This window comes from Bufo bufo, chromosome 1 (genome assembly GCF_905171765.1).
Source record: "Bufo bufo chromosome 1, aBufBuf1.1, whole genome shotgun sequence".
NCBI classification, from domain to species: domain Eukaryota; kingdom Metazoa; phylum Chordata; class Amphibia; order Anura; family Bufonidae; genus Bufo; species Bufo bufo.
Genome location: NC_053389.1, coordinates 526,375,571 through 526,397,883, shown reverse-complemented (window position 1 = coordinate 526,397,883; position 22,313 = coordinate 526,375,571). Strand labels below are relative to the sequence as shown.

The 22,313-nt window shown below is 41.6% G+C and overlaps 1 protein-coding gene across 1 annotated transcript; it reads right to left on the bottom strand.

Annotated features, from left to right (window-relative positions):
• Positions 1-680: 680 nt before the first annotated feature.
• Positions 681-17,649, bottom strand: LMOD2 (leiomodin 2). The gene is made up of 3 exons (XM_040411813.1): positions 17,229-17,649; positions 7,222-8,598; positions 681-1,021 (listed from the first exon to the last, which is right to left on the bottom strand). Exons 1-3 carry the CDS (start codon positions 17,496-17,498, stop codon positions 995-997), a joined length of 1,674 nt encoding a protein of 557 aa, XP_040267747.1. The 5' UTR covers positions 17,499-17,649; the 3' UTR covers positions 681-994.
• Positions 17,650-22,313: the final 4,664 nt, after the last annotated feature.

Sequence of the window (22,313 nt, the reverse complement as noted above, 5' to 3'; positions counted from 1 at the left end):
GGGCATTAATTCCAGATCCGGCCTTGCGGCAAGTGTTCCGGATTTTTGGCCGGAGCAAAAAGCGCAGCATGCTGCGGTATTTTCTCCGGCCAAAAAACGTTCCGTTCCGGAACTGAAGACATCCTGATGCATCCTGAACGGATTTCTCTCCATTCAGAATGCATTAGGATAATCCTGATCAGGATTCTTCCGGCATAGAGCCCCGACGACGGAACTCTATGCCGGAAGACAAGAACGCAAGTGTGAAAGAGCCCTTACAGGAAGAAATGGATTAAAATGATAAATCTTCACAAAAGTTAAAAGACAGGGTCATGCACATTAGTCCATTCTGACTGTTACATTTGTCTAAACCGGGCAATATTTATTATTTCAAAGCCATAATCCCTGTCCTCAATAAACCCACTATGTATGTATGATCAGGGAACTCAGCTACTTCTATGAGATCTTTGGGCTTAGGAATTCTCAGAATTGAAAATTTATTATTTAGTGAATAGAAACAGTTCAGACAGAAAACTTGCTTGTATGAAAGAGGCCTATATCCTTTTTAGCCTTATTTGAGATATTTATGTGAGAAGTGAGTGTGAAAAACTGATTAACCAATTCCAGTTGCATTCAAGTGACAGTTGCAGTGAGTGCCGTACGTGACAACACCCTAACTCTTATTGTTCAGAAAAATAACATTCAAGAACAAACATTATAATTTTTATTGTATAGTCATAAAAAAAGACAAGCCAAAGAAAGAAACCATTTTAGTGCAAAACACAAGGCTTGTGACCATTTCCAACATGAATAGAGTATTCTACATGAAACAAAAAGGAAATATATAAAAAAAAATAGTTATTTACATAAAATTTCAGCCGGTTAAAATGCTAGAGATGTACAGTATGTTTCAGCTGTAAGAGTGCACTTTGCTAGCTCAGGGATATATTTCATAATCTGCAGATAACTTAGCACAGCATTTTTGTCTTCTTTTTCAACTTTTCTATAGTCGATGTTATCGGATTGAATTCAGGACTTCCACCTGCAAAACAAAGATTTTGTTACTATTTTCTCTGGCAATGTTATTATGTTCAGCAAAATGTTATTTTCTTAATAAATCAAGCTTATTGAAGCAAGGGCTGTATGTGCTTGCTGGGCCCCATGCTTATCAGCTGGTGCATAAAAAGACTTTAAACTTCCCATACATATTCAGTAGCTGTTTGCGGAATAATAGTTTGGCAGACAGCTATCTCTCCCAAGTCCCCCATAAACATGAAGAGAGCGGAGAAAGCCACTGCCAGACACTTTTGGTGGTCGCTTATCTCCTGGGAGAACAAAAAGATCAGGCAAAAATATAGTGTTGAGAGCTCCCCATGTACATTAGTGTGCCAGCTATAGGCTTTGTTAGGGTCAGACCCTTTTATGAATGGACAACATTCCCATGTGATGATCAAAGAATTATCTAAACCTATTTAATGTGTATGATATAAGCTAAAAAATACGAGGTCAAATTATCTGCATGTAAATCGGAGAAGTCTGATGACAGCTGGAGTTCTCATGCTGTACAGTACCTTGTTTAAGTAGTTGAAGGCTTAAGTGAAATCAAATATTTCAATGCTTAACATTCTTTCCAAAACCACAGAATGGTTATCATAGTGTGGACGTTTAATTCAAACATACAAATGAAATGTCAGTTAAAATACAAATAGCTCTTTGCTTTCCTTTACAAATTGTATACTTTGGATTTGGACAATAAAATATTATAAATCTTGAAGGCACCTCCACCTTAGGGCTCATACTAATAACTATATATATATTTTTTTATTCCCCCGGCCCCATAGCAGATCTGTGAAGGGTAGCATACTTACCTTTCTTCAATGCTCAGTTCTGATTCCATGGCTGTTTTCACTTTGTTCATGCCGAAGGTTTACATGCAAGGATCAAACTCACATGTGCCACTGCAGCCAATGACGGGCCTCAGCTGTCCCCACTCGGCAAGTGACTCAGCAATGAGTCCCGTCATTGGCTTCATGCTGGAAGCTCACATGCAGGGATAGAAGTGCAGTGAAGAAAGCCGGGGACCCACAGATCCGAAACCGAGTGACGGAGAGCAGGTAAGTATACTTCCCTTCACATGTCCAGCGGGGAGGGGGTAATAAAAAAAAAACAAGTCAGTCCTGGACAACCCCTTTAAACACATCAACCTTTGCCCGTTATGGGCTTATACTGGATGCCCTTTGGTATACACCAACAGAAGTCTGATTGAGTCATCATACCATAGCACATTAAAGGGTCACTGAGTTTTCAGAAAACGTTTGATGTATCTAAGAGACATTTTGAAAGTTTGGATCAGTGAGGGTCTAAGTGCTGAAACTCCCACCAATCGCTAGAACGAAGATAGAGAAGCGCTCACATAGCATGCTATTTCTTCATTTCTTCTTGCTGCAGGAGATGGAATCATCCCCTGCAGTGAAGAGAGAAAGTGCAATATTTGAGCCTACCCCATGAGAGGCCATGGTCCATCCCATGAGACTGTATACTGTATGTTTGTGTTCTTTTTGTAAAAAAAAAAAAAAGGGAAATTTATTTTAAGGGAAACTTTCAGGCGAACAAAGTGTATTAACTTTAGTGTATGTTCACATGGCAGACAATGCACATTGGAAAAATGTAACTTGTATTTCCCACTGAATCCATTGCAGAAATCAGAGGCTGACTGACTCATGCAGATACCGCACCATAACGGATATGTCTTTTCTTGATGTGGTTTTGAAGTCCACATGGAGAAAAATCTGCACTTACTATGTAATGAAATTGCATGGAAAACACACCGTACATGTAAACCTAGCTGTAGACCTTTCTACCGCTGCACCCCATGGGCAAGAAAAATAACTTCTCTAGTCGTAATAATTTAAATTAAATAAAAAATACAATTTCGTCAATTTCTTGTTTTTTTCCCCTTGTTAATAATAGACACTAGTGTTTAGTTGAAGTAATGTAGCAAAGCAGGGGTGGACTGGGAACTTAAAGGGGTTATCCAATATCATAAACTGTTCCCCCATCTGCCGGGCTCCTCACAGGGAATATACTTACCCCACTCCCCTCGCCGCTCTTGGTCCCTGCACCGCTGCTGCTGCTTCTCTCCGTGCGAGGGCTGCTCCGAGCAGCCAATGGCAGGCGGGGATGGGGACAAGCCTCCCTAGCGTCACCGGTGATGATAGAGAGGCTCGTCCCCGCCTGCCATTGGCTGCTCTCCCCCGACACCGGATGTTTTCATGAGTGCACAGGGAGAAGAAGCAGCGGCGGTGCGGGGACCAGGAGCAGCACAAGGAGCAGGGTAAGTATATTCCCTGTGAGGGGCCCGGCACATGGGGGGAAAGTTTATGATATTGGATAACCCCTTCAAAGTGGCCCTGGAAAAAATACTAAAATTGGCCCTGGTTTGTAGTACGGTCCAAATTGATGAAAGACAGGGCCAGCAATACCATACTGTGGCACATTACACCACCCCAACAGAGCCAAATACCACAGTCCATCACAAAATACTGCCAGCAGCACAAACTACATCTCCAAAAACTTCCACTGGCCAGCCGTGCCTCCTGGGCATCGGCCCACCCGGAAGTTTCCCTGTAAGGTATATGGGCAAAGCATTATACATATACATGTAGTCACCAATGTTTGTACTATTTTCTGCAGCTGGTTAGTAGTCTGCACCTTTTTTAATGCATATTTCTCTTGTAATTGAACCAACTCACATTATAATATGAAGAATACAGAATAAATAACAATTCTTTGTAAAAATCAAAGGGATTGTTCACCCCTTGAGATCTTTTCTGTACCCTGCTTCCCCTAGCGTGATCACACCCACTTTGGGAATCATACTTACCTGATCCCTGCTGCTGGTTTCTGGCTCCATTACTTCCCCTCGGGCACCACAAGTCTCAGGTCTCTCCATGTCAACATCCAATTTGATGTGGGTCAGGTGGGCGCTGCAGCTAATAACTGTATAACTGTCCACAGCAGTGACAAGTCACCCATGTGCCTCGTGACTTAGACTGCTGCAGCAGTGAGGAACCCACACCTGTAGTGCCTAAAGGGGAGCAGTGGAGCTGGAACCCAGCAGCATGGACCAGGTAAATATGATTCCCAAAACAGATCTGGCCATTCTGAAGGGTCTGCAGAAAAGATCCCTAGGGGCGAACAACCCCTTTAAAGTCAATTGCCGCTCAGAGTGCTATATTAGTCAATGTCATAAATATATTTTGGTAATTGCCCCTACATGAGCTCTCTGATGAACACTGCAGTGCAGCACAGGATTAATGATATCTCATGAGTGCCATGCCAGCCCAACTGCAGACAGTCTATTTTAGGGCAGTTATGTTGCTCTACCCTCGCCCTCTAGACATCAGCAGCCTTTGCAGTTTTATTGCTAAATGCATGGACTGTGAAGCAAAGCAACAATACTGCTTTCTGCATTATCAGCAAGAATATTACACAGAAAACAGCATAGGATTCATTTTAACCCCTTAAATACTGGAGGTTTTTTCGTTTTCATTTTTCTTCCCTAACCTTCCTTGAGCCATAACTTTTTATTTTTCCATTCACGTAATTTGCAATTCCTCCACTCTTCTACGGGTTTTGTCCCTACAGCGTTTTCTTTGTGGCAAAACTGACCTGTGCCCTTCATTCTCTGGGATAGTATGATTACAACAATACCACATAAGTATAGGTTTGTGTAAAAATAAATGAAAACTTTGAAAAAATTTTTTTTTTGCATCACCATATTCTGACCCCCATAACTTTTTTATAATTATATCTATTGAGCTGTGTGGGGGCTCATTTTTTGCAGGACGATCTGTAGTTTTATTGATACCATTTTGGAGTACCGTATGTGACTTTTTGATCACATTTTATTAAATTTTTTTGGTTAAGAGATGCGATGAGAAAATGGCAAATCTGACATTTCGACCCTTTTTTCCCTTACACCATTCGCCGTATTGGAAAAATATTTTTATATTTTAATAGTACGGTCGTTTTCGGACATGGTGATGCCCATGAAGTTTATATTTTTGGTTATTTTTTTCTGTATTTATTTTTTTATTCTACGGAAAGGGGGGGTGATTTAAATTTTTATATTTTTTAATTTTTTATATTTTTTTAAATTTTTTATGGTTTTGTAGCTCATGTTTGAGGCTACACGAATCACTATTTTCTTTTTTTTTATTCTGTACCATCATGTTTCATAAATATTCATCATGATATTAGAACTGCTCATTTCTTATGTTGACCTGCTGGCCAAAATAGGAATTTCAGCTCCAATACCCTGGGTCGTTTCAGAGAGACCCAGAGTATTGAAACCAATGAGGCCAATGAGGATGCCGGTAAGAAACGCTCGCTTTAGGTTTTTTAGCTTTTAGATGCCGTGATCACACTTGAAAATTTTTATAGTTGACATGTTAGGAATTTCTCTTTTTTACGGTTGATTTCACATAAATTAGGCTACTTTCACACCAGCGTTTCGGTGTCCGCCTGTGAGATCTGTTTCAAGGCTCTCACAAGCAGCCCCAAACGGATCAGTTTAGCCCCAATGCATTCTGAATGGATGCGGATCTGTTCAGAATGCATCAGTTTGGCTCCGTTCCGCCTCCATTCTGCTCCGGAGGCGGACACCAAAACGCTGCTTGCAGCGCTTTGGTGTCCGCCTGGCCGTGCGGAGCCAAACGGATCCGTCCTGACTTACAATGTAAGTCAATGGGGACGGATCCGTTTGACGTTGACACAATATGGTGCAATTTCAATGTAAAGTCAGGACGGATCCGTCTGACTAACAATTAGACTTTTTTTTACATAGAATGCAGACGGATCCGTTCTGAACGGATACCATCGTTTGCATTTATAGGTGCGGATCCGTCTGTGCAGATACCAGACGGATCCGCACCTAACGCAGGTGTAAAAGTAGCCTTACCTGTCAATGGAAACACATGAATACTAATCTATAACTAACTCATTATTAATATTCAAACGAACCAGTAAACATGTGATAACTTTTTTACATACACACTCTAATTTCAGATAAGATAGATATAGTTACAGTACCTTCAAATATATTCAGGAAAAAGCAGCATGGCTACATGTTGGCCACAATATTATTAGTATTGTAAAACATCAGCTATAGCCATTTGTCATATCTTTTCAATACCTTCTGCTTTTAGAAAAAAAATTACGGTACTCATTATAGGGTATGTGTCACCTAAATTTTTTTTTAAATTAAGACAAAATAGTAAAACATATTGCTTTTTTCTATTTCTGTATTGCTTTTTTCTAATGTATTTGTATTCTATTTTACCCTATTCTATTTTTTAAACATGATTATGAAGGCAGCCATATTTCCTGAGCTGCTGTTAACAGCATTTAGAGATATGCTTTAGAGTGGCCACATTAGCCATAGACACAATAGACAGAAGGGAACCTCAATGACTTCTATGGGTGAGTTTTCTAGTCATGCTCTGTAACCTGTGTGCAAGGAAGGCATACATAAGGCTGAGTTCACATCACTTTTTAGCTTACCATTCTTCTGATCCGTCAGAAAAACAGGAAAAATAACTGATCTGTTATTTTGAGCATCAGTCATGCATCAGGTTGTGTCACTACCGTCAGAGAGCGGTTATTTTTGACAGGAGAAATGGTTCAAACAGATGCCAAACTGATGCACAGGATCTGTTTCTTTACAGGATCCTGTTTTTTTTGTGTGGTTTTTTTCTGTTCTTCTGATGGATCAGAAGAACAGAAAAATAACGTGATGTGAACTTCCCCTTATTTATAGAGAGGTTAAAAAATCGTTAAAAAAAACCTACTAGTAGCTGCCATTCATTTTAGGGCAACATGGTGGCTCAGTTGCCTTGCAGTGCTTTGGTGATTGGTCCAAAGTTCGAATTCGATGAAGGGCAACATTGGCATTGAGATTTTATGATATCTCTGTATTTGCATGGATTTACTCCCACAAAAGCATACTGATTGTTTGGAATGTAGATTGTTAGCCCCAGTGGGGACAGAGACCAATCTGAGTAATGACAATCTGTAAAATGCTTCTGTAATAATAGAAGTGAAGTGACGGGATTTGCATGATTGTTTTTACTGGGACATATATAACCACAGCTTTCAGCAGATTTGGATCACAGGTTTCTAGGGGAACACTTTACCTTCTAAAATTTGCAGACATGTTTATGGAGACATAATTATACCTACCTTTCTAAGCTGTTTTAAACTGCTGCCTCTTATAGCTTCCATAAGATCGTCATGTGCAGATCTTTGTGGTGTTGATGGTCTTGAACTTTCTTCAGTTTTCTTCTCTGAAATTGATCTTAATGAATTTTTTATTTCTTTAAAAATATTATTTTGTTCTTTTCTGCTTTTTTTCCCCTTTGTTTTACTCTGTCCATTTTTCTTGGCTGATCTTTCATGTTGCTTTATAACTTCAGCTATATTTCTAGTTGGGATCTTTTTTTCTTGAACCATTGGAAGTAGTGGAGGAGCAGGGGGGGGTGGTGGAGGAGGTGGTGGAGGTGGTGGTGGAGGTATAGTGACAGTAGACTGAACTTTTCTAGTGACTTTTGGTGATGACCATGGTGAGCTTTTAGGTGAAGGGTATGGAGAAGACCCTGGAGTTCCTTTCTGCAAAGTCTTGGTCCTTAGGTTAGAAGCAGGATCATAACCGGATTCCTTTTGTTCTTGCATTCTTTTCTGTCTCTGTTTGTCCATATTTCGAGTAAGGATGCCTGTCATAGACATGCGAGGCCCTGGGAGCTCAAAATGATAACCCAACTTGACAATACTTGTATTGTCTCTTAGCAATTTTACTATTTCCATTTCCACTTGACTTCCCATGATGTGTCTCTGATTGTGAAACCGCAGTTCTGTCAGCACATTGTTTGCATACTGAAGAGCTCTCATGATGGCTATAACACCCTTCCCTGTTATAAAATTTGATTCAATGTTTAGGCATGTAATACTTCTATTAACCCTCAGCATATTAGCTATAGCTATTGCAACATTGTCATCAGCATGAGTGTTTGCTAAACTGAATATTTTAACATTAGTGTTGTTTTTCAGAGCTTCTGCAAATGCCACCAATGTGTCAGCCTTTGCATTCTCCATGTTATTTAGGTTGATTTCGAATGTCTCAGGATCGTTGCTTCTAATGCTTTCTAGGACCTCCTCAATAACAGTTGGGTTTGAAAGCACAAGACTTGTAGAGGTCTTGTTCATTGTTTCATCAGCTTGTCTGTTATATTTGCCATGATTTGCACCAAAGCCATTGCAGGTGGATTTCTCAACAGCAACTCCATTGCACTTTATTTCTGGCACCTGAATAGGAATTTTTATAGCTTGGCGATCTTTTTCTATATGCTCAACCTCTTCTTTGGTGTCTTCCTTATCACTATCCTCCTTTTCACTTTCTTCTACTTCTTGCTCCTCTTCTTCAGTTGCTTCTTCTTCTTCTTCTTTCTCTTCCTCCTCTACTTCTTCTTCATCTTCTTCTGTATACACCTCCTCAGAAACCTCACTGTAGCTTCCTGTAAAGTCATCTTCTTCACTTCCCTCATCTTCCTCCTCCTTGTAATTCTGAAGAACAAAGGTAACATTAAAAGAGTAAATGCTAAGCAATAGTTGTTTTTGTTTTATAAGGCTACTTTCACATCTGCGTTTTCCTTTCCGGTATTTAGATCCGTTATAGGATGTCAAAACCTGAGGAAAACTCTTCAGTTTTGTCCCCATTCAGTGTCAATGGGGACAAAACTATACTGAACGGAACGGAGTGCACCAGAATGCATTCCATTCCATTTCGTTGCATTCCCATGATGCACACAAAAGTACTGCAAGCAGCGTTTTTGAGTGCGTCATGGGATACTGAGCAAGACGGATACGGCATGAAACATAATGTAAGGCAATGGTGCCGGATCTGTTTTCTCGGACACAAAAGAAAACTTACAATGGTTTTAGTGCCAGATCCGTCTTGGTCATTTTAGAGATAATACAACCGGATCTGTTCATAACAGATACAGACGGTTGTATTGTCCTAATGGAAGCGTTTTTGCTGATCCATGACGGATCCAGCAAAAATGCAGATGTGAAAGTAGCCTAACACAACCAACTTCTTAATACATATTAATCAGTTTACATGTACACTACAAACCTTGCCTCATTGTGTAGTAATAGATTTTTAATGCAAGAATACCCAAATAATTATCTGCCAAAATAACTATTATTAGACTCCTAATATGTTTTAGTTTTTGTTTTTTTAGATTTTGTTTCACCAATGCAGGATGCCAATTTCTAAGGATTTTTACATCTCAAAGCATCAAACTCAATTAAAAACTTATTTCACTCCTGTCGAAATCTGAATCTCTTGCTTTCTTTTCTTAGCAACAGACGCTTCTAAGAGTAAGCAAATTGTGTATGAATTTCCATGGGTTCATCAAATCCCCATCTCTTTGTTAAGAATTGGGAGCCATATTGTAACGGGGAGCCGGTGACGTGCTCACTCCCTGCAGCGCCGCCAGCATCCTATCCCTGAGGAGCAGCAAATACGCGGCCGTCTTCCTCGTCTCCATAGTAACAAGGGGGCAGGGAGGACCCGGCCGCGCACACCTCCTCAGCGTGGCCGGCATCCTTCATCCCCTAGACAATGAGCAGGGGGGGAACTGAGCGCCAGTGGCAATGAGTCGGCGCTCAGGTGTTTAGATCTGATGGACATGGATCATGTGACGCTGGCCACGTCACGTGACCCATAAATTAGACCTATTTATACAGGTATCCTGTTGGCCACAGGTTGCCTGTGATTGGTCTTATTACCTCACTAGCGTTCTCTGCATGTGTGACTGTTTGTTTGACTTCGGGTTGTATTTGACCTTGAGCTGGTGTTTCCCCTTGTACTGACGGAATCTCTTGGCTCCTGACCTCGGCTTGTATTGACTTCGATTTTGTATTAACCCTTTGTGCCTGTGTTACCTCCTGGCTCTTGACCTCGGCTTCCAGTTGTTCCTGTTGTGGTACTTTCCCAGCCTGGGAAACTTTGCGCTTCTGTTTGTTCTGTCTTTGTCTTTTGTTTTCTTCACTCGCTATTTCCTTCCTTTAAGCCCCTGCACGTATGTAAGCTAGGGACTGTCGCACAGTTGTACCCCGTCGGATAGGACGGACCATGCAAGTAGGTAGGGATAGAGGAGTGGGTGAAGTTTAGCTGCGCTTATCCCTACCTTTTTGTGACAGAATCACAGGCCTTACCTAAACCATGGATCCTATGCGAGTCCTTACGGATCAGGTACATTATCTCGCCCAAATGGTGCAATAAATGGCAGAGAGGCTACAGCAGCATGAGTTGCTTCAGACCCCACCTATAGCGGACTTCTCCTTTCAGAATCTTGAACCTCAGGTTAAGTTGCCGGATCGTTTTTCTGGGGATCGTAAGCCGTTTCTGACACTTAAGGAGAGCTGTAAGCTTTATTTTCGTCTTCCGTGCCCACACGCATCGGGTTCCGAACAACAAATAGTAGGCATTATTATCTCTTTGTTGCAAGGAACAGGGTTACTCACTTCCCATGGATTTCCCTTGCCTAGCTACTGTCGAAGCATTTTTTCAGGCCTTAAGTATATTCTATGCTGAACCCGATAGGTTGGCTGTGGCAAGTCTCAATTAAAGTCTCTTAGCCAGGGAGATAGACCTGTGGAGGAATACTGCACCAAATTCCGGCAATGGTGCATTTCCTCTGGCTGGAACGATCCAGTGCTTAAATGTCAGTTCAGGGTAGGGCTCTCTGGAGACTTGAAGGATATGTTGGTCAGTTATCCCATCCCCGACACCTTAGAACAGACTATGACTTTAGCTGTTTGTCTTTCCCTTATTCGTTGGTCAAGGCTAAGAGAACAACTGACGTTTCCACAGGTGGTAGCTAAACCTGACTCCTTACCCTTAAAAGTCAAATTGGAGGATTGTCTAGAAGAGCCCATGCAGCTCGGAATGACCATGAGGGATCAAAGATGTCAGAGGGGTGCCTGCTTTTATTGCGGAGAATCGGATCACTGGTTACGTCAATGTCCTAAAATCCCTCCCTCCCTCTCTCTGCGTCCTGACACCTAGAAGGATAAGGTACTCCCCAAGGTGGTTAAAGAGAAAGTATTGTTACCTGTGGTTATTTCTTTTGGCACTTGTAAGGGTTTTGGAAAGGCATTTATTAATTCTGGTTCCGCCTCTAATTTTATTGACCACAATTTTGCTCTGTCCCTTGGTGTGCCCATTTTGTCTCTTGCTACCCACATGGAAGAAAAATATATTTTAAATATATGTCATATATATAAATTATGTTGCTAAATATATTTGAAATATATTTCTCTTCCATATGGGTAACCCCATTCATATTATTGCTATTGACTCCACTCCGTTGGTGGGCGGAACACTAGAGTATTGTACCCCTGAGGTGACCTTGACTGTGGGGGCCTTTAATACAGAGTGTTGTTCTTTTTTGATTTTAAAGAATTTACCCGTGGAGATAGTTCTTGGCATTCCTTGGCTCCAGGTTCATAACCCAGTCATCAACTGGTCCACGGGTGAATTAGAGAAATGGGGGTTAAAATGTGATTCCTGCTGTCTACCTATTATTCAGGCTGGAGTCACTACGGAGTGGAAAACTCTTCCCACGTATATCAATGACTTTGCTGATGTTTTTTCCATGTCCGATGCTGATTTCCTTCCCTCTCATAGACCATATGATTGTGCTATCAATCTTGTTCCGGGGTCTAAGTACCCTAGGCATCGTATTTATAATTTGTCCGGAACGGAAGTCTGTGAGGGATTACTTGAAGGAGAGCTTACAAAAAGGATATATTAGACCCTCGGTGTCTCCTATGGGGACAGGGTTTTTCTTCGTTGGAAAAAAGGATGGTGGACTGAGATCATGTATTGATTATAGAGAGTTAAATAAGATTACTGTTAAGAACCAGTACCCTTTACCTCTAATCCCAGACCTGTTTAAATCAAGTTCTTGGAGCTCACTGGTTCACTAAACTGGATATCATGGGGGCCTATAATCTTATTCGAATTAAGGAGGGGGATGAGTTGAAAACGGCCTTTAATACCCCTGAGGGTCATTATGAATATTTGGTGATGCTGTTTGTTTAAGTAATGCTCCGGCGGTTTTCCAAAATTTAGTCAATGACATTTTTAGGCAATTTATTGGAAAATTTGTGATTGTTTATTTAGATGATATTCTGATTTATTCATCTGACTGGGATTCTCACGTTATTCACACTAGACAGGTACTGGAGGTTCTCCTAGAGAACTGATTATTCGTGAAAGGTGAGATGTGTATATTTGGAGCGCAGGAAATTTCATTTTTGGATATATTCTTACACCCCAATCCTTTAAGATGGATCCGGGGAAGGTGCAGACTATCTTAGAATGGGTGAAACCCTCCTCTCTTAAGGCGTTACAATGCTTTCTGGGTTTTTCTACTTATTACCGGAAGTTTATTAAAAATGTTTCTATTATTGCAAAGGCTCTCACTGACCTAACCAAGAAGGGGGCAGATCTAGTCAATTGGTTACCTGAGGCCATAGAAGCATTTGAAACATTCAAGAGGTGTTTCATTAGTGCTGCAGTGTTGGTTCAACCAGATCAAGAGAGGCCTTTTGTGGTTGAGCTTGATGCCTCTGAGGATGGGGTAGGGACAGTACTATCCCAAGGGTCATCAACTCTCATGAACCTGAGGCCTTGTGCTTTATTTTCTCGTAAGTTCTCTTCTACTGAGAGAAATTATGATATTGGTCATCGAGAGCTACTTGCTATTAAATGGGCCTTTGAGGAATGGCGTCATTTTTTGGAGGGGGCTCAACATGTGTGACGGTGCTTACTGATCATAAGAATTTAATGTTTTTGGAATCTGCTAAACATTTGAATCCAGACAGGCTATGTGTGCATTGTTCTTTACACGCTTTAACTTTTGCATTACTTTGAGGCCAGGAAGTAAAAATGTCAAAGCTGATGCCCTATCTCTGAGTTTTTGTGCCTTTCAGTCTCCTAATATTCCACCAGAACCTATTTTGCCGGCAGGTATCATTGTGGCTGCGGTCTCTTCTTTGACGACAGAGATTCCTGCGGGACAACACTTGCCTTCGGTACAATCCCCTAAAGATAAGTTGTTTGTCCCTGGTCATTTGCATCTCCGACTGTTTGGTGAGTGCCACAATTCTGTTTTTAGTGGGCATCCTGGCATTAATGCCACCAAGGAACTAGTTTCCAGGTTTTACTGGTGGCCCACCTTGTCTAGAGATAGCCAGTCATATGTGTCCTCTTGTGAGGTTTGCGCCAGGTCCAAGACTCCTAGGTTCCGTCCGGTCGGTGAGTTGCGACCGCTGCCTATCACTATTAGACCTTGGTCCCATATTTCATGGATTTTATTACTGACCTACCGGTTTCAGAGGGTAAGTCGGTTGTGTGGGTAGTTATTGACAGGTTTAGCAAAATGGTTCATTTCATTTCTCTGTCAAAATTGCCCAATGCTTAAACTTTAGCTTCCCTTTTCGTGGACCAGGTAATACGTCTACACGGAATTCCGGAGAATGTGGTTTCTGATAGAGGTGTTCAATTCGTCTCAAAGTTTTGGGGCCTTTTGTCATAAATTTTATATTTCTCTGTCTTTTTCTTCGGCCTTTCATCCTGAAACCAACGGTCAAACTGGAACAGTATTTGAGGTGTTACGTCTCCGACAACAGACATCTTTGGGTGAAACATTTGTCCTTGGCTGAATTCGCCATTAATAATCAAGTGAACTCGTCTACTGGTATGTCTCCCTTCTTTAGTAATCTTGGATTTCATCCGCAATTTAGCTCATTCTCACCGTCTTCCTCTCAGATTCATGAAGCTGATTTGGTAGTTAAAGAACTGTGCACAGTCTGGGCCCAGGTTCAGACGAACCTGAAAAAAGCCCAGGAGGTTCAAAAGATTAATGCTCTAAAAAGGCGCTCTAGAGGGGTGGATTTTGGGTTGGGAGACAAGGTATGGTTATCCACCAAGAATTTACGTCTTAAGATACCTTCGGGTAAATTTGCATCTCGATTTATTGGCCCTTATGAGATTATTGACATCATTAACCCTGTGTGTTTTAAGTTGCTGTTATCTGACGCCTTTCGCATTTATAATTTTTTTCACAAAGCTCTACTCAAAAAATATGTGTCGCCCGTGTCTCCTGCGCAGAAATCTCCGCAGCCAGTGGAGGTTGCCGGTCAACTAGAATATGAGGTTTCTACAGTCGTGGCCAAAAGTTTTGAGAATTACATAAATAAATATTGGAAATTGGAAAAGTTGCTGCTTAAGTTTTTATAATAGCAATTTGCATATACTCCAGAATGTTATGAAGAGTGATTAGATGAATTGCATAGTCCTTCTTTGCCAGGAAAATTACCTTAATCCCCAAAAAAACTTTCCACTGCATTTCATTGCTGTCATTAAAGGACCTGCTAGTGCTGAGATCATTTCAGTAATCGTCTTGTTAACTCAGGTGAGAATGTTGACGAGCACAAGGCTGGAGATCATTATGTCAGGCTGATTGGGTTAAAATGGCAGACTTGACATGTTAAAAGGAGGGTGATGCTTGAAATCATTGTTCTTCCATTGTTAACCATGGTGACCTGCAAAGAAACGCGTGCAGCCATCATTGCGTTGCATAAAAATGGCTTCACAGGCAAGGATATTGTGGCTACTAAGATTGCACCTCAATCAACAATGTATAGGATCATCAAGAACTTCAAGGAAAGAGGTTCAATTCTTGTTAAGAAGGCTTCAGGGTGTCCAAGAAAGTCCAGCAAGCGCCAGGATCGTCTCCTAAAGAGGATTCAGCTGCGGGATCGGAGTGCCACCAGTGTAGAGCTTGCTCAGGAATGGCAGCAGGCAGGTGTGAGCGCATCTGGACGCACAGTGAGGCAAAGACTTTTGAAAGATGGCCTGGTGTCAAGAAGGGCAGCAAAGAAGCCACTTCTCTCCAAAAAATACATCAGGGACAGATTGATCTTCTGCAGAAAGTTTGGTGAATGGACTGCTGAGGACTGGGGCAAAGTCATATTCTCCAATGAAGCCTCCTTCCGATTGTTTGGCTTGTCCAGAGAAGAAAAGGTGAGCGCTACCACCAGTCTTGTGTCATGCCAACAGTAAAGCATCGTGAGACCATTCATGTGTGGGGTTGCGTCTAATCCAAGGGAGTGGGCTCACTCACAATTTTGCCCAAAAACACAGCCATGAATAAAGAATGGTACCAAAACACCCTCCAACAGCAACTTCTTCCAACAATCCAACAACAGCTTGGTGAAGAACAATGCATTTTCCAGCACGATGGAGCACCGTGCCATAAGGCAAAAGTGATAACTAAGTGGCTGCGGTTTTATTTCCATCCTGGTATGCGGAGCAAAACGGATCCCACAATGCAAGTCAATGAGGACGGATCCATTTTCTCTGACACAATCTGACACAATAAAAAACGGATCCGTCCCCCATTGACTTTCAATGGAGTTTATGACGGATCTGTCTTGGGTCTGTTAAAGATATTACAACCAGATCCGTTCATAACGGATGCAGATGGTTGTATTATCAGTAACGGAAGCGTTTTTGCTGAATCTTGCCGGATCCAGCAAAAACGTTAGTGTGAAAGTAGCCTAAAAAAAACGGATCTCAGATGGAAATGGCTCAAATGGATGACAACTGATGCAACAGGATCCAGTTTTTTTTTCTCTCTCTCTTCTTCTGACGGATCAGAAGAGCGGAAAGCTAAACGGTCATGTGAATGCACCCTAAGTTATATATAAAAAAAAAAAATTTTTTCCTGAAGTGATTTTTCAGATTGGGTTTTGGTATTATTGATATTTTTTTTCCTAACGGCTTTTTCATAATTGGTACACAGTGCATTCATTGTTGTTGTCCATTGTAAATTATTGAAAATTTTAAAAGAAAACAGTTTGGAAGGACAGCCGCTACCTAATGAGTAATGAGGCTGTCATCTAACACATTGTCATTCTCCTGAGGTAGAAGGAGCAGCACGATTGCCTGCTGGTTATATATAGAAGCAATATAATAACCCTGATAACTACCATGTTAGGAATACAATCAAATACCAGAGACAAGTGGGGACTTTGACTAAGCAGTGGGGAATCCAGTGAAGTGGCAACTGGAAGCGCTTTGGTAGAGCCTTGTTCCTTCCCACAATCTAAATGGAGTAATTGTATATGTGTTCCTAGGATAACGTTCTGTCGTTTGTTTTACATTATGGTTCACATAGTATTAGCAATCATTTGCATCTGCTATGGTCATTTATTTTTATAACTACAACTATATTACACAATGCTACTTTACGTGAAAGAATTTAAGTAGTAATGTTTATTCCTAACAATTATTATTATGTTTCATATTTATCTCTAATGCATATTCTTTCTATTTTAGGTCTGCACATAAAAAGCAAAACTGATTTTACCAATTATGTTATTTTTCTTATACTTCAATAAGCAAAAATACAATCGGGCATAATTACTAATCCTATAGATGGCATAGATCTGCACCAGATTTATCACGGTGACTCAGGCTGGATGATAAATGTGGTGCAGCCGGAGACACTTTTCTCTATCTCTGTATCAGCTCTTGGCTGGCTTAGTTTGAGACAGATTTTTATGCCAGAATTGTGCTCAAAATGTGGCCTGTTGATATTAAGTGACACCAGCATTTCTGGCTCAACAGAAAACTTATCTAAACCAAGATGCGCCAAACTGCGTCACATTTTGGCGGCATTTATGCCAAAATCTAGGTGCATTTACATTAGTTATTGTGGGAGACTGATAGACTAGTTTCACATCTGCAGCGGAGTCTGTTCTCTGAATCCAGCATTGCCGGATACTGCTGCCCACCCACTGGACCCCACTGACTGTAATGGGATTCAACCGAGATCCAGCCACTACCCAGCAAATATGCCAAGAATCAGGTGGGCAAAAACTGCTACACGCAGTGTTTTTTTTCTCCGGACGATTTCCGGAATTCTCTACCAGAACTGCCAGTGATAAAACATAACCGCAGATGTGAAAGTAGCCTAATATTCATTTAAATACATATATTTGATATTTGCTTTCTACAGATATTGTGTAACAAACGACAGTATATTTGCCATTTGTATAATTTAGCATTACGTGAATACCCTTATACTCAGATGTAAGTAACATTAACCCACCTCAGAACTTGCGCCAGTTTCTCTCTCCATCAACTTTTGGGTTTCTTTCTCCCAATATGCCATTAGTGCTTCTCTGCTGAAGTTAGCAGTTGGAGATTTCTCTGTTAAACTTTTTTGCCTCATTCCAACTGGAAGATTGTGATCTGGTTCAATGTCCTCCAATTCTCTTTCTAGCTCTTGGAGCTCCTCTGGTGACAGTGAAGCAAGTAGCTCATCTTCATCAATATCTTCATACTTGCTGATCTCTCTCCTGTATCCAAAGGCAGACATGGTCCCCTTGGGCGGTACAAAAATATATGTCTATAACCAGTCAATCTAGACAACTACAAAGTATCAAGATCGGAAGTCAAATCAACTGAGCTGTCTGCTCTGTTCTTTGTGAGCACCAACTGACAAGTCAGATGAGATGAGCCAGCCTTTTAAGAAAAGCTCAATGGGTGTTCCCTTATAACAAAAAGGGATGAAGGCATACTCTATTTAAGCCTCAAACGTCAGCTGGACAGAGAGACAGTGACAAAGTGACATCACATGTGAATTACAGCCTCTCAGTCTGTGGGATTACAGACACACTAAATGTTACCTTATAAAGGGCAAACTGATTAACTTAGAATTTCTAAGATCAAATATAAAATACTTTATTGTAAAGCAGATAGATATTTTCTATGTAAAATGCAAATTTCAGAGAATTTTAGAGCATCCTGATAAGTTATCAGCATCATCACCTTGCTGTAATATATACTAGGAAGCTACCTTCCTTAACTGAAAGAGATATCACTATGACTCTAAGGGTTTGGCCACACGGTCAGGTTTCTGCATGGAAGCCAAAATGAGGATTGGATCATAAAGGGAGAGAAATTTTAAAGGGCAGATATGACTTCTCCTCTTTTCTGAATTCACTCCTGATTTTGGCTTCCTAAACTGCATGCAAAAATCTGACCATGTGGCCATACCCTAATTTATCCTGTAGTGAGGGTCTGATCCAAAAGAAATAGCAAGTCTTGTCTATGACAACCACAATGAGAAGCCCAATGTGTTTTTGGTTCTCTAGTTTGCCACAATTCATTTGCTTAAAAGAGTGTTTACCAGCCTTGTTTTACTTCACGTGCATAGATTTTGTGCATAGTTTTTTTTATTCTGATTATAATCTGGCTAAAAATGTAGCCCCGTGTCCGTCCCTAAGTAAATGTAAACTGCCAGGCATGAAGCAAACCACATATACATCATAAATTTGGCGAATAAACTTACTCCACGGACAAAACAGGCAAAATGACTCCATTTTGTATGCATCTGATATATCACCCCCTTGGACTAGATGTACTAAAATGCACCAAATTTACCACAGTGGCTGATGCTGGATGATAAATTTGGTGCACCTACAAGTTGCACTAAAATTCTGGTATAATTTGGTCCACATCATTGCATCTTAGGCGAGGCCTTCTTTCCTACTAAGCCATGCCCATTTTTTTCTAAACTACATACTTTATTAAGATTAGCTATAAAGTGGCCAACTTCTTTAACCCTTAGGGCTCTTTCACAGAAGCGGATCCCGTGCGTGGAATCCACTGCATGAAAGAGAGCCAAGCCCCGTCCCAGACAGCAGAGACACGGAGCATTAACATGATTGATAATGCTCTTTGCCTCTCTGTGACCTTTTTACTACAAAATCACAGTGACAACTTTATCTCAATGTGATTTTGTAGTAAAAAGGTCACAGAGAGGCAAACAGCATTATTAATCATGCTAATGCTCCGCATCCCTGCTGTCCGCAACAGGGCTTGGCACTCTTTCACGCAGATTACCCGCACGGCATCCGCTCGTGTGAAAGAGCCCTTAGGAAACCTTAGGTTTTTTCATTTTTGCGTTTTCATTCTTCTTTATCTTCCTTGAGCCATAACTTTTTATTTTTCCATTCAATACCTCCATTTAATATGGCATACAATGTAGTGGGAAGAGGTAAAAAAATTCCAAATGGGGTGGAATTGGAAAAAAAAGATGCAATTCCTTCACTGTTTTACAGGTTTTGTTCCTACGGTATTCTGTTTGCGGCAAAACAGACCTGTGCCCTTCATTCTCGAGGTCAGTACGATTACAACGATGCCATATGTATTGTTTTTTTTATGTCTAAATAGTGTAAAAATAAATTATAACTTTAAAAAATATTTTTTTTTTACATCACCATATTCTGACCCCCATAATTTTTTATAGCTATATCTATTGAGCTGTGTGGGGGTAGTTTTTATTGATACCAATTTGGAGTGTGTATTTTTTTTTTTATTCTGAACCATCATAGTTCTTATAGATCCATGATTAGAGGAGAATTGCTTGTTTCTTATGTTGGGCTGCCACCTGCTGACCCAAATAAGAATTGCAGCTTCAATACCCTGGATCTCTTCAGAGAAACCCAGCGTATTGAATTCAATTACCAACATCCTCATTGGCCGTAGAGGATGCTGGTAAGAAGCCCGGAAGTGCGCGTTTCTGGGTTTTTGAGCTTTTAGATGCCTTGATCACACTTGATCACGGCATCTAAAAGCTTTAATGACCGTGATTGGCATTATTGCCGGTTGTGCTCATTAGCTGAGGGTCTCTGCTGTTTTCGCATCCGCAAGCGGGTGCCATGTTTACCCATCGCTCCAGCGTCATACATGTACAACTGATGTGAAACGCTTTAAAGGAGTTTTCTTGTTTCATGAAATTGATGATCTATCCTCAAGAATAGGCCATCAATTTCAGATTTGTGGAGGTCTGACTCCTGGCACCCCCGCTGATCAGCTGCTTGAAGAGGCTGCAGCACTAGTGCGAGATCTGCCTCCTTTTCAATGTTTACTCGCATGCCGTCTACATTGTAGCAGCAGTGCAATGTAATTACAGATATTCATCCGAGTCAAGAGAATGGAAACTGTAATTACGCTGAACCACCCCTACAATGTAGACGATGTGCAAGTAAACACAAGAATGCAGCTCTCACACTAGAGCACAGTCCCTTCAAACACTTGATCAGTGAGAGTGTCAAGAGTGAGACCCCCACTGATCCTGAGGATAGGTTATCAATATTGCGAAATCAGAATGTCCCTTAAAGTACTTTGTGTCACATAGTATTTGTGTTCAGTCAATGGGGACATTCTTCTTTACATTGAGAGGCTGGAACATCAGCCCTGCTCACAGTTGAAGGTTTGCTACAATTGGATTGTCTAGGTCAGTTGTCGGCAAAGTGCGGCTCGCAAACCACAAGCGGCTCTTTAGACCCTTCAATGCGGCTCTTTCCCACGGCGACCCATCCTGCACTACAGAGGAATCAGTTGCGTAACTATCAGGGAAGCAGCTTTTTCGGGGCTGAGCTCAGAAGGGGCCCGGGAGCAGTCACTGTACTTCGTCACCCCGGGCCCCTGTCAGAGCAGCTGACTTCTCCTGCACCGGGTCCAGGATGGCCCAACGTGGGCGGGGCTATAATAGCCTCACCCCCTTTTCTACCCGCGATTCCTGCTGCCTGAAGTTGAACCTTCCCTGCCCAGCAAGCTGAACATCAGTTGCATTGCCACAACTGCACCAGTGATGTGAGTGTCAGGGGAACTGGGGTTATATTCAGCTTTCCCAGACTGTGTACATGTGACCTGCAGTACAGTAGGAAAGCTGGGTGAATTATATAATGAAATGTCATCCAGCTTCCCTGCTATCCTGCATGGCACAAGTGCAGAGGCATTAGAGTATGGGGGAGAGGTACAGCAGGAAAGCTGGGTGTCTATATATGTGTATTGTATATGTGTGCGTCCATGTATGTGGTGACTGTGTGCATGAATGCCTCCATGTGTGTGGAGAGTATGTGTATGAGTGCGTCCATGTATGTGGAGAGTGCGTGTATGAGTGCATCTATGTATATGGTGAGCACATGTATGAATGCATCTATGTACACTCACCTAAAGAATTATTAGGAACACCTCTTCTATTTCTCATTAATGCAATTATCTAGTCAACCAATCACATGGCAGTTGCTTCAATGAATTTAGGGGGGTGGTCCTGGTCAAGACAATCTCCTGAACTCCAAACTGAATGTCAGAATGGGAAAGAAAGGTGATTTAAGCAATTTTGAGCGTGGCATGGTTGTTGGTGCCAGACGGGCCGGTCTGAGTATTTCACAATCTGCTCAGTTACTGGGATTTTCACGCACAACCATTTCTAGGGTTTACAAAGAATGGTGTGAAAAGGGAAAAACATCCAGTATGCGGCAGTCCTGTGGGCAAAAATGCCTTGTGGATGCTAGAGGTCAGAGGAGAATGGGCCGACTGATTCAAGCTGATAGAAGAGCAACGTTGACTGAAATAACCACTCGTTACAACCGAGGTATGCAGCAAAGCATTTGTGAAGCCACAACACGCACAACCTTGAGGCGGATGGGCTACAACAGCAGAAGACCCCACCGGGTACCACTCATCTCCACTACAAATAGGAAAAAGAGGCTACAATTTGCACGAGCTCACCAAAATTGGACTGTTGAAGACTGGAAAAATGTTGCCTGGTCTGATGAGTCTTGATTTCTGTTGAGACATTCAATTGGTAGAGTCCGAATTTGGCGTAAACAGAATGAGAACATGTATCCATCATGCCTTGTTACCACTGTGCAGGCTGGTGGTGGTGGTGTAATGGTGTGGGGGATGTTTTATGGGTACACTTTAGGCCCCTTAGTGCCAATTGGGCATCATTAAAATGCCACGGGCTACCTGAGCATTGTTTCTGACCATGTCCATCCCTTCATGACCACCATGTACCCATCCTCTGATGGCTACTTCCAGCAGGATAATGCACCATGTCACAAAGCTTGAATAATTTCAAATTGGTTTCTTGAACATGACAATGAGTTCACTGTACTAAAATGGCCCCCACAGTCACCAGATCTCAACCCATTAGAGCATCTTTGGGATGTGGTGGAACGGGAGCTTCGTGCCCTGGATGTGCATCCCTCAAATCTCCATCAACTGCAAGATGCTATCCTATCAATATGGGCCAACATTTCTAAAGAATGCTATCACCACCTTGTGGAATCAATGCCACGTAGAATTAAGGCAGTTCTGAAGGCAAAAGGGGGTCCAA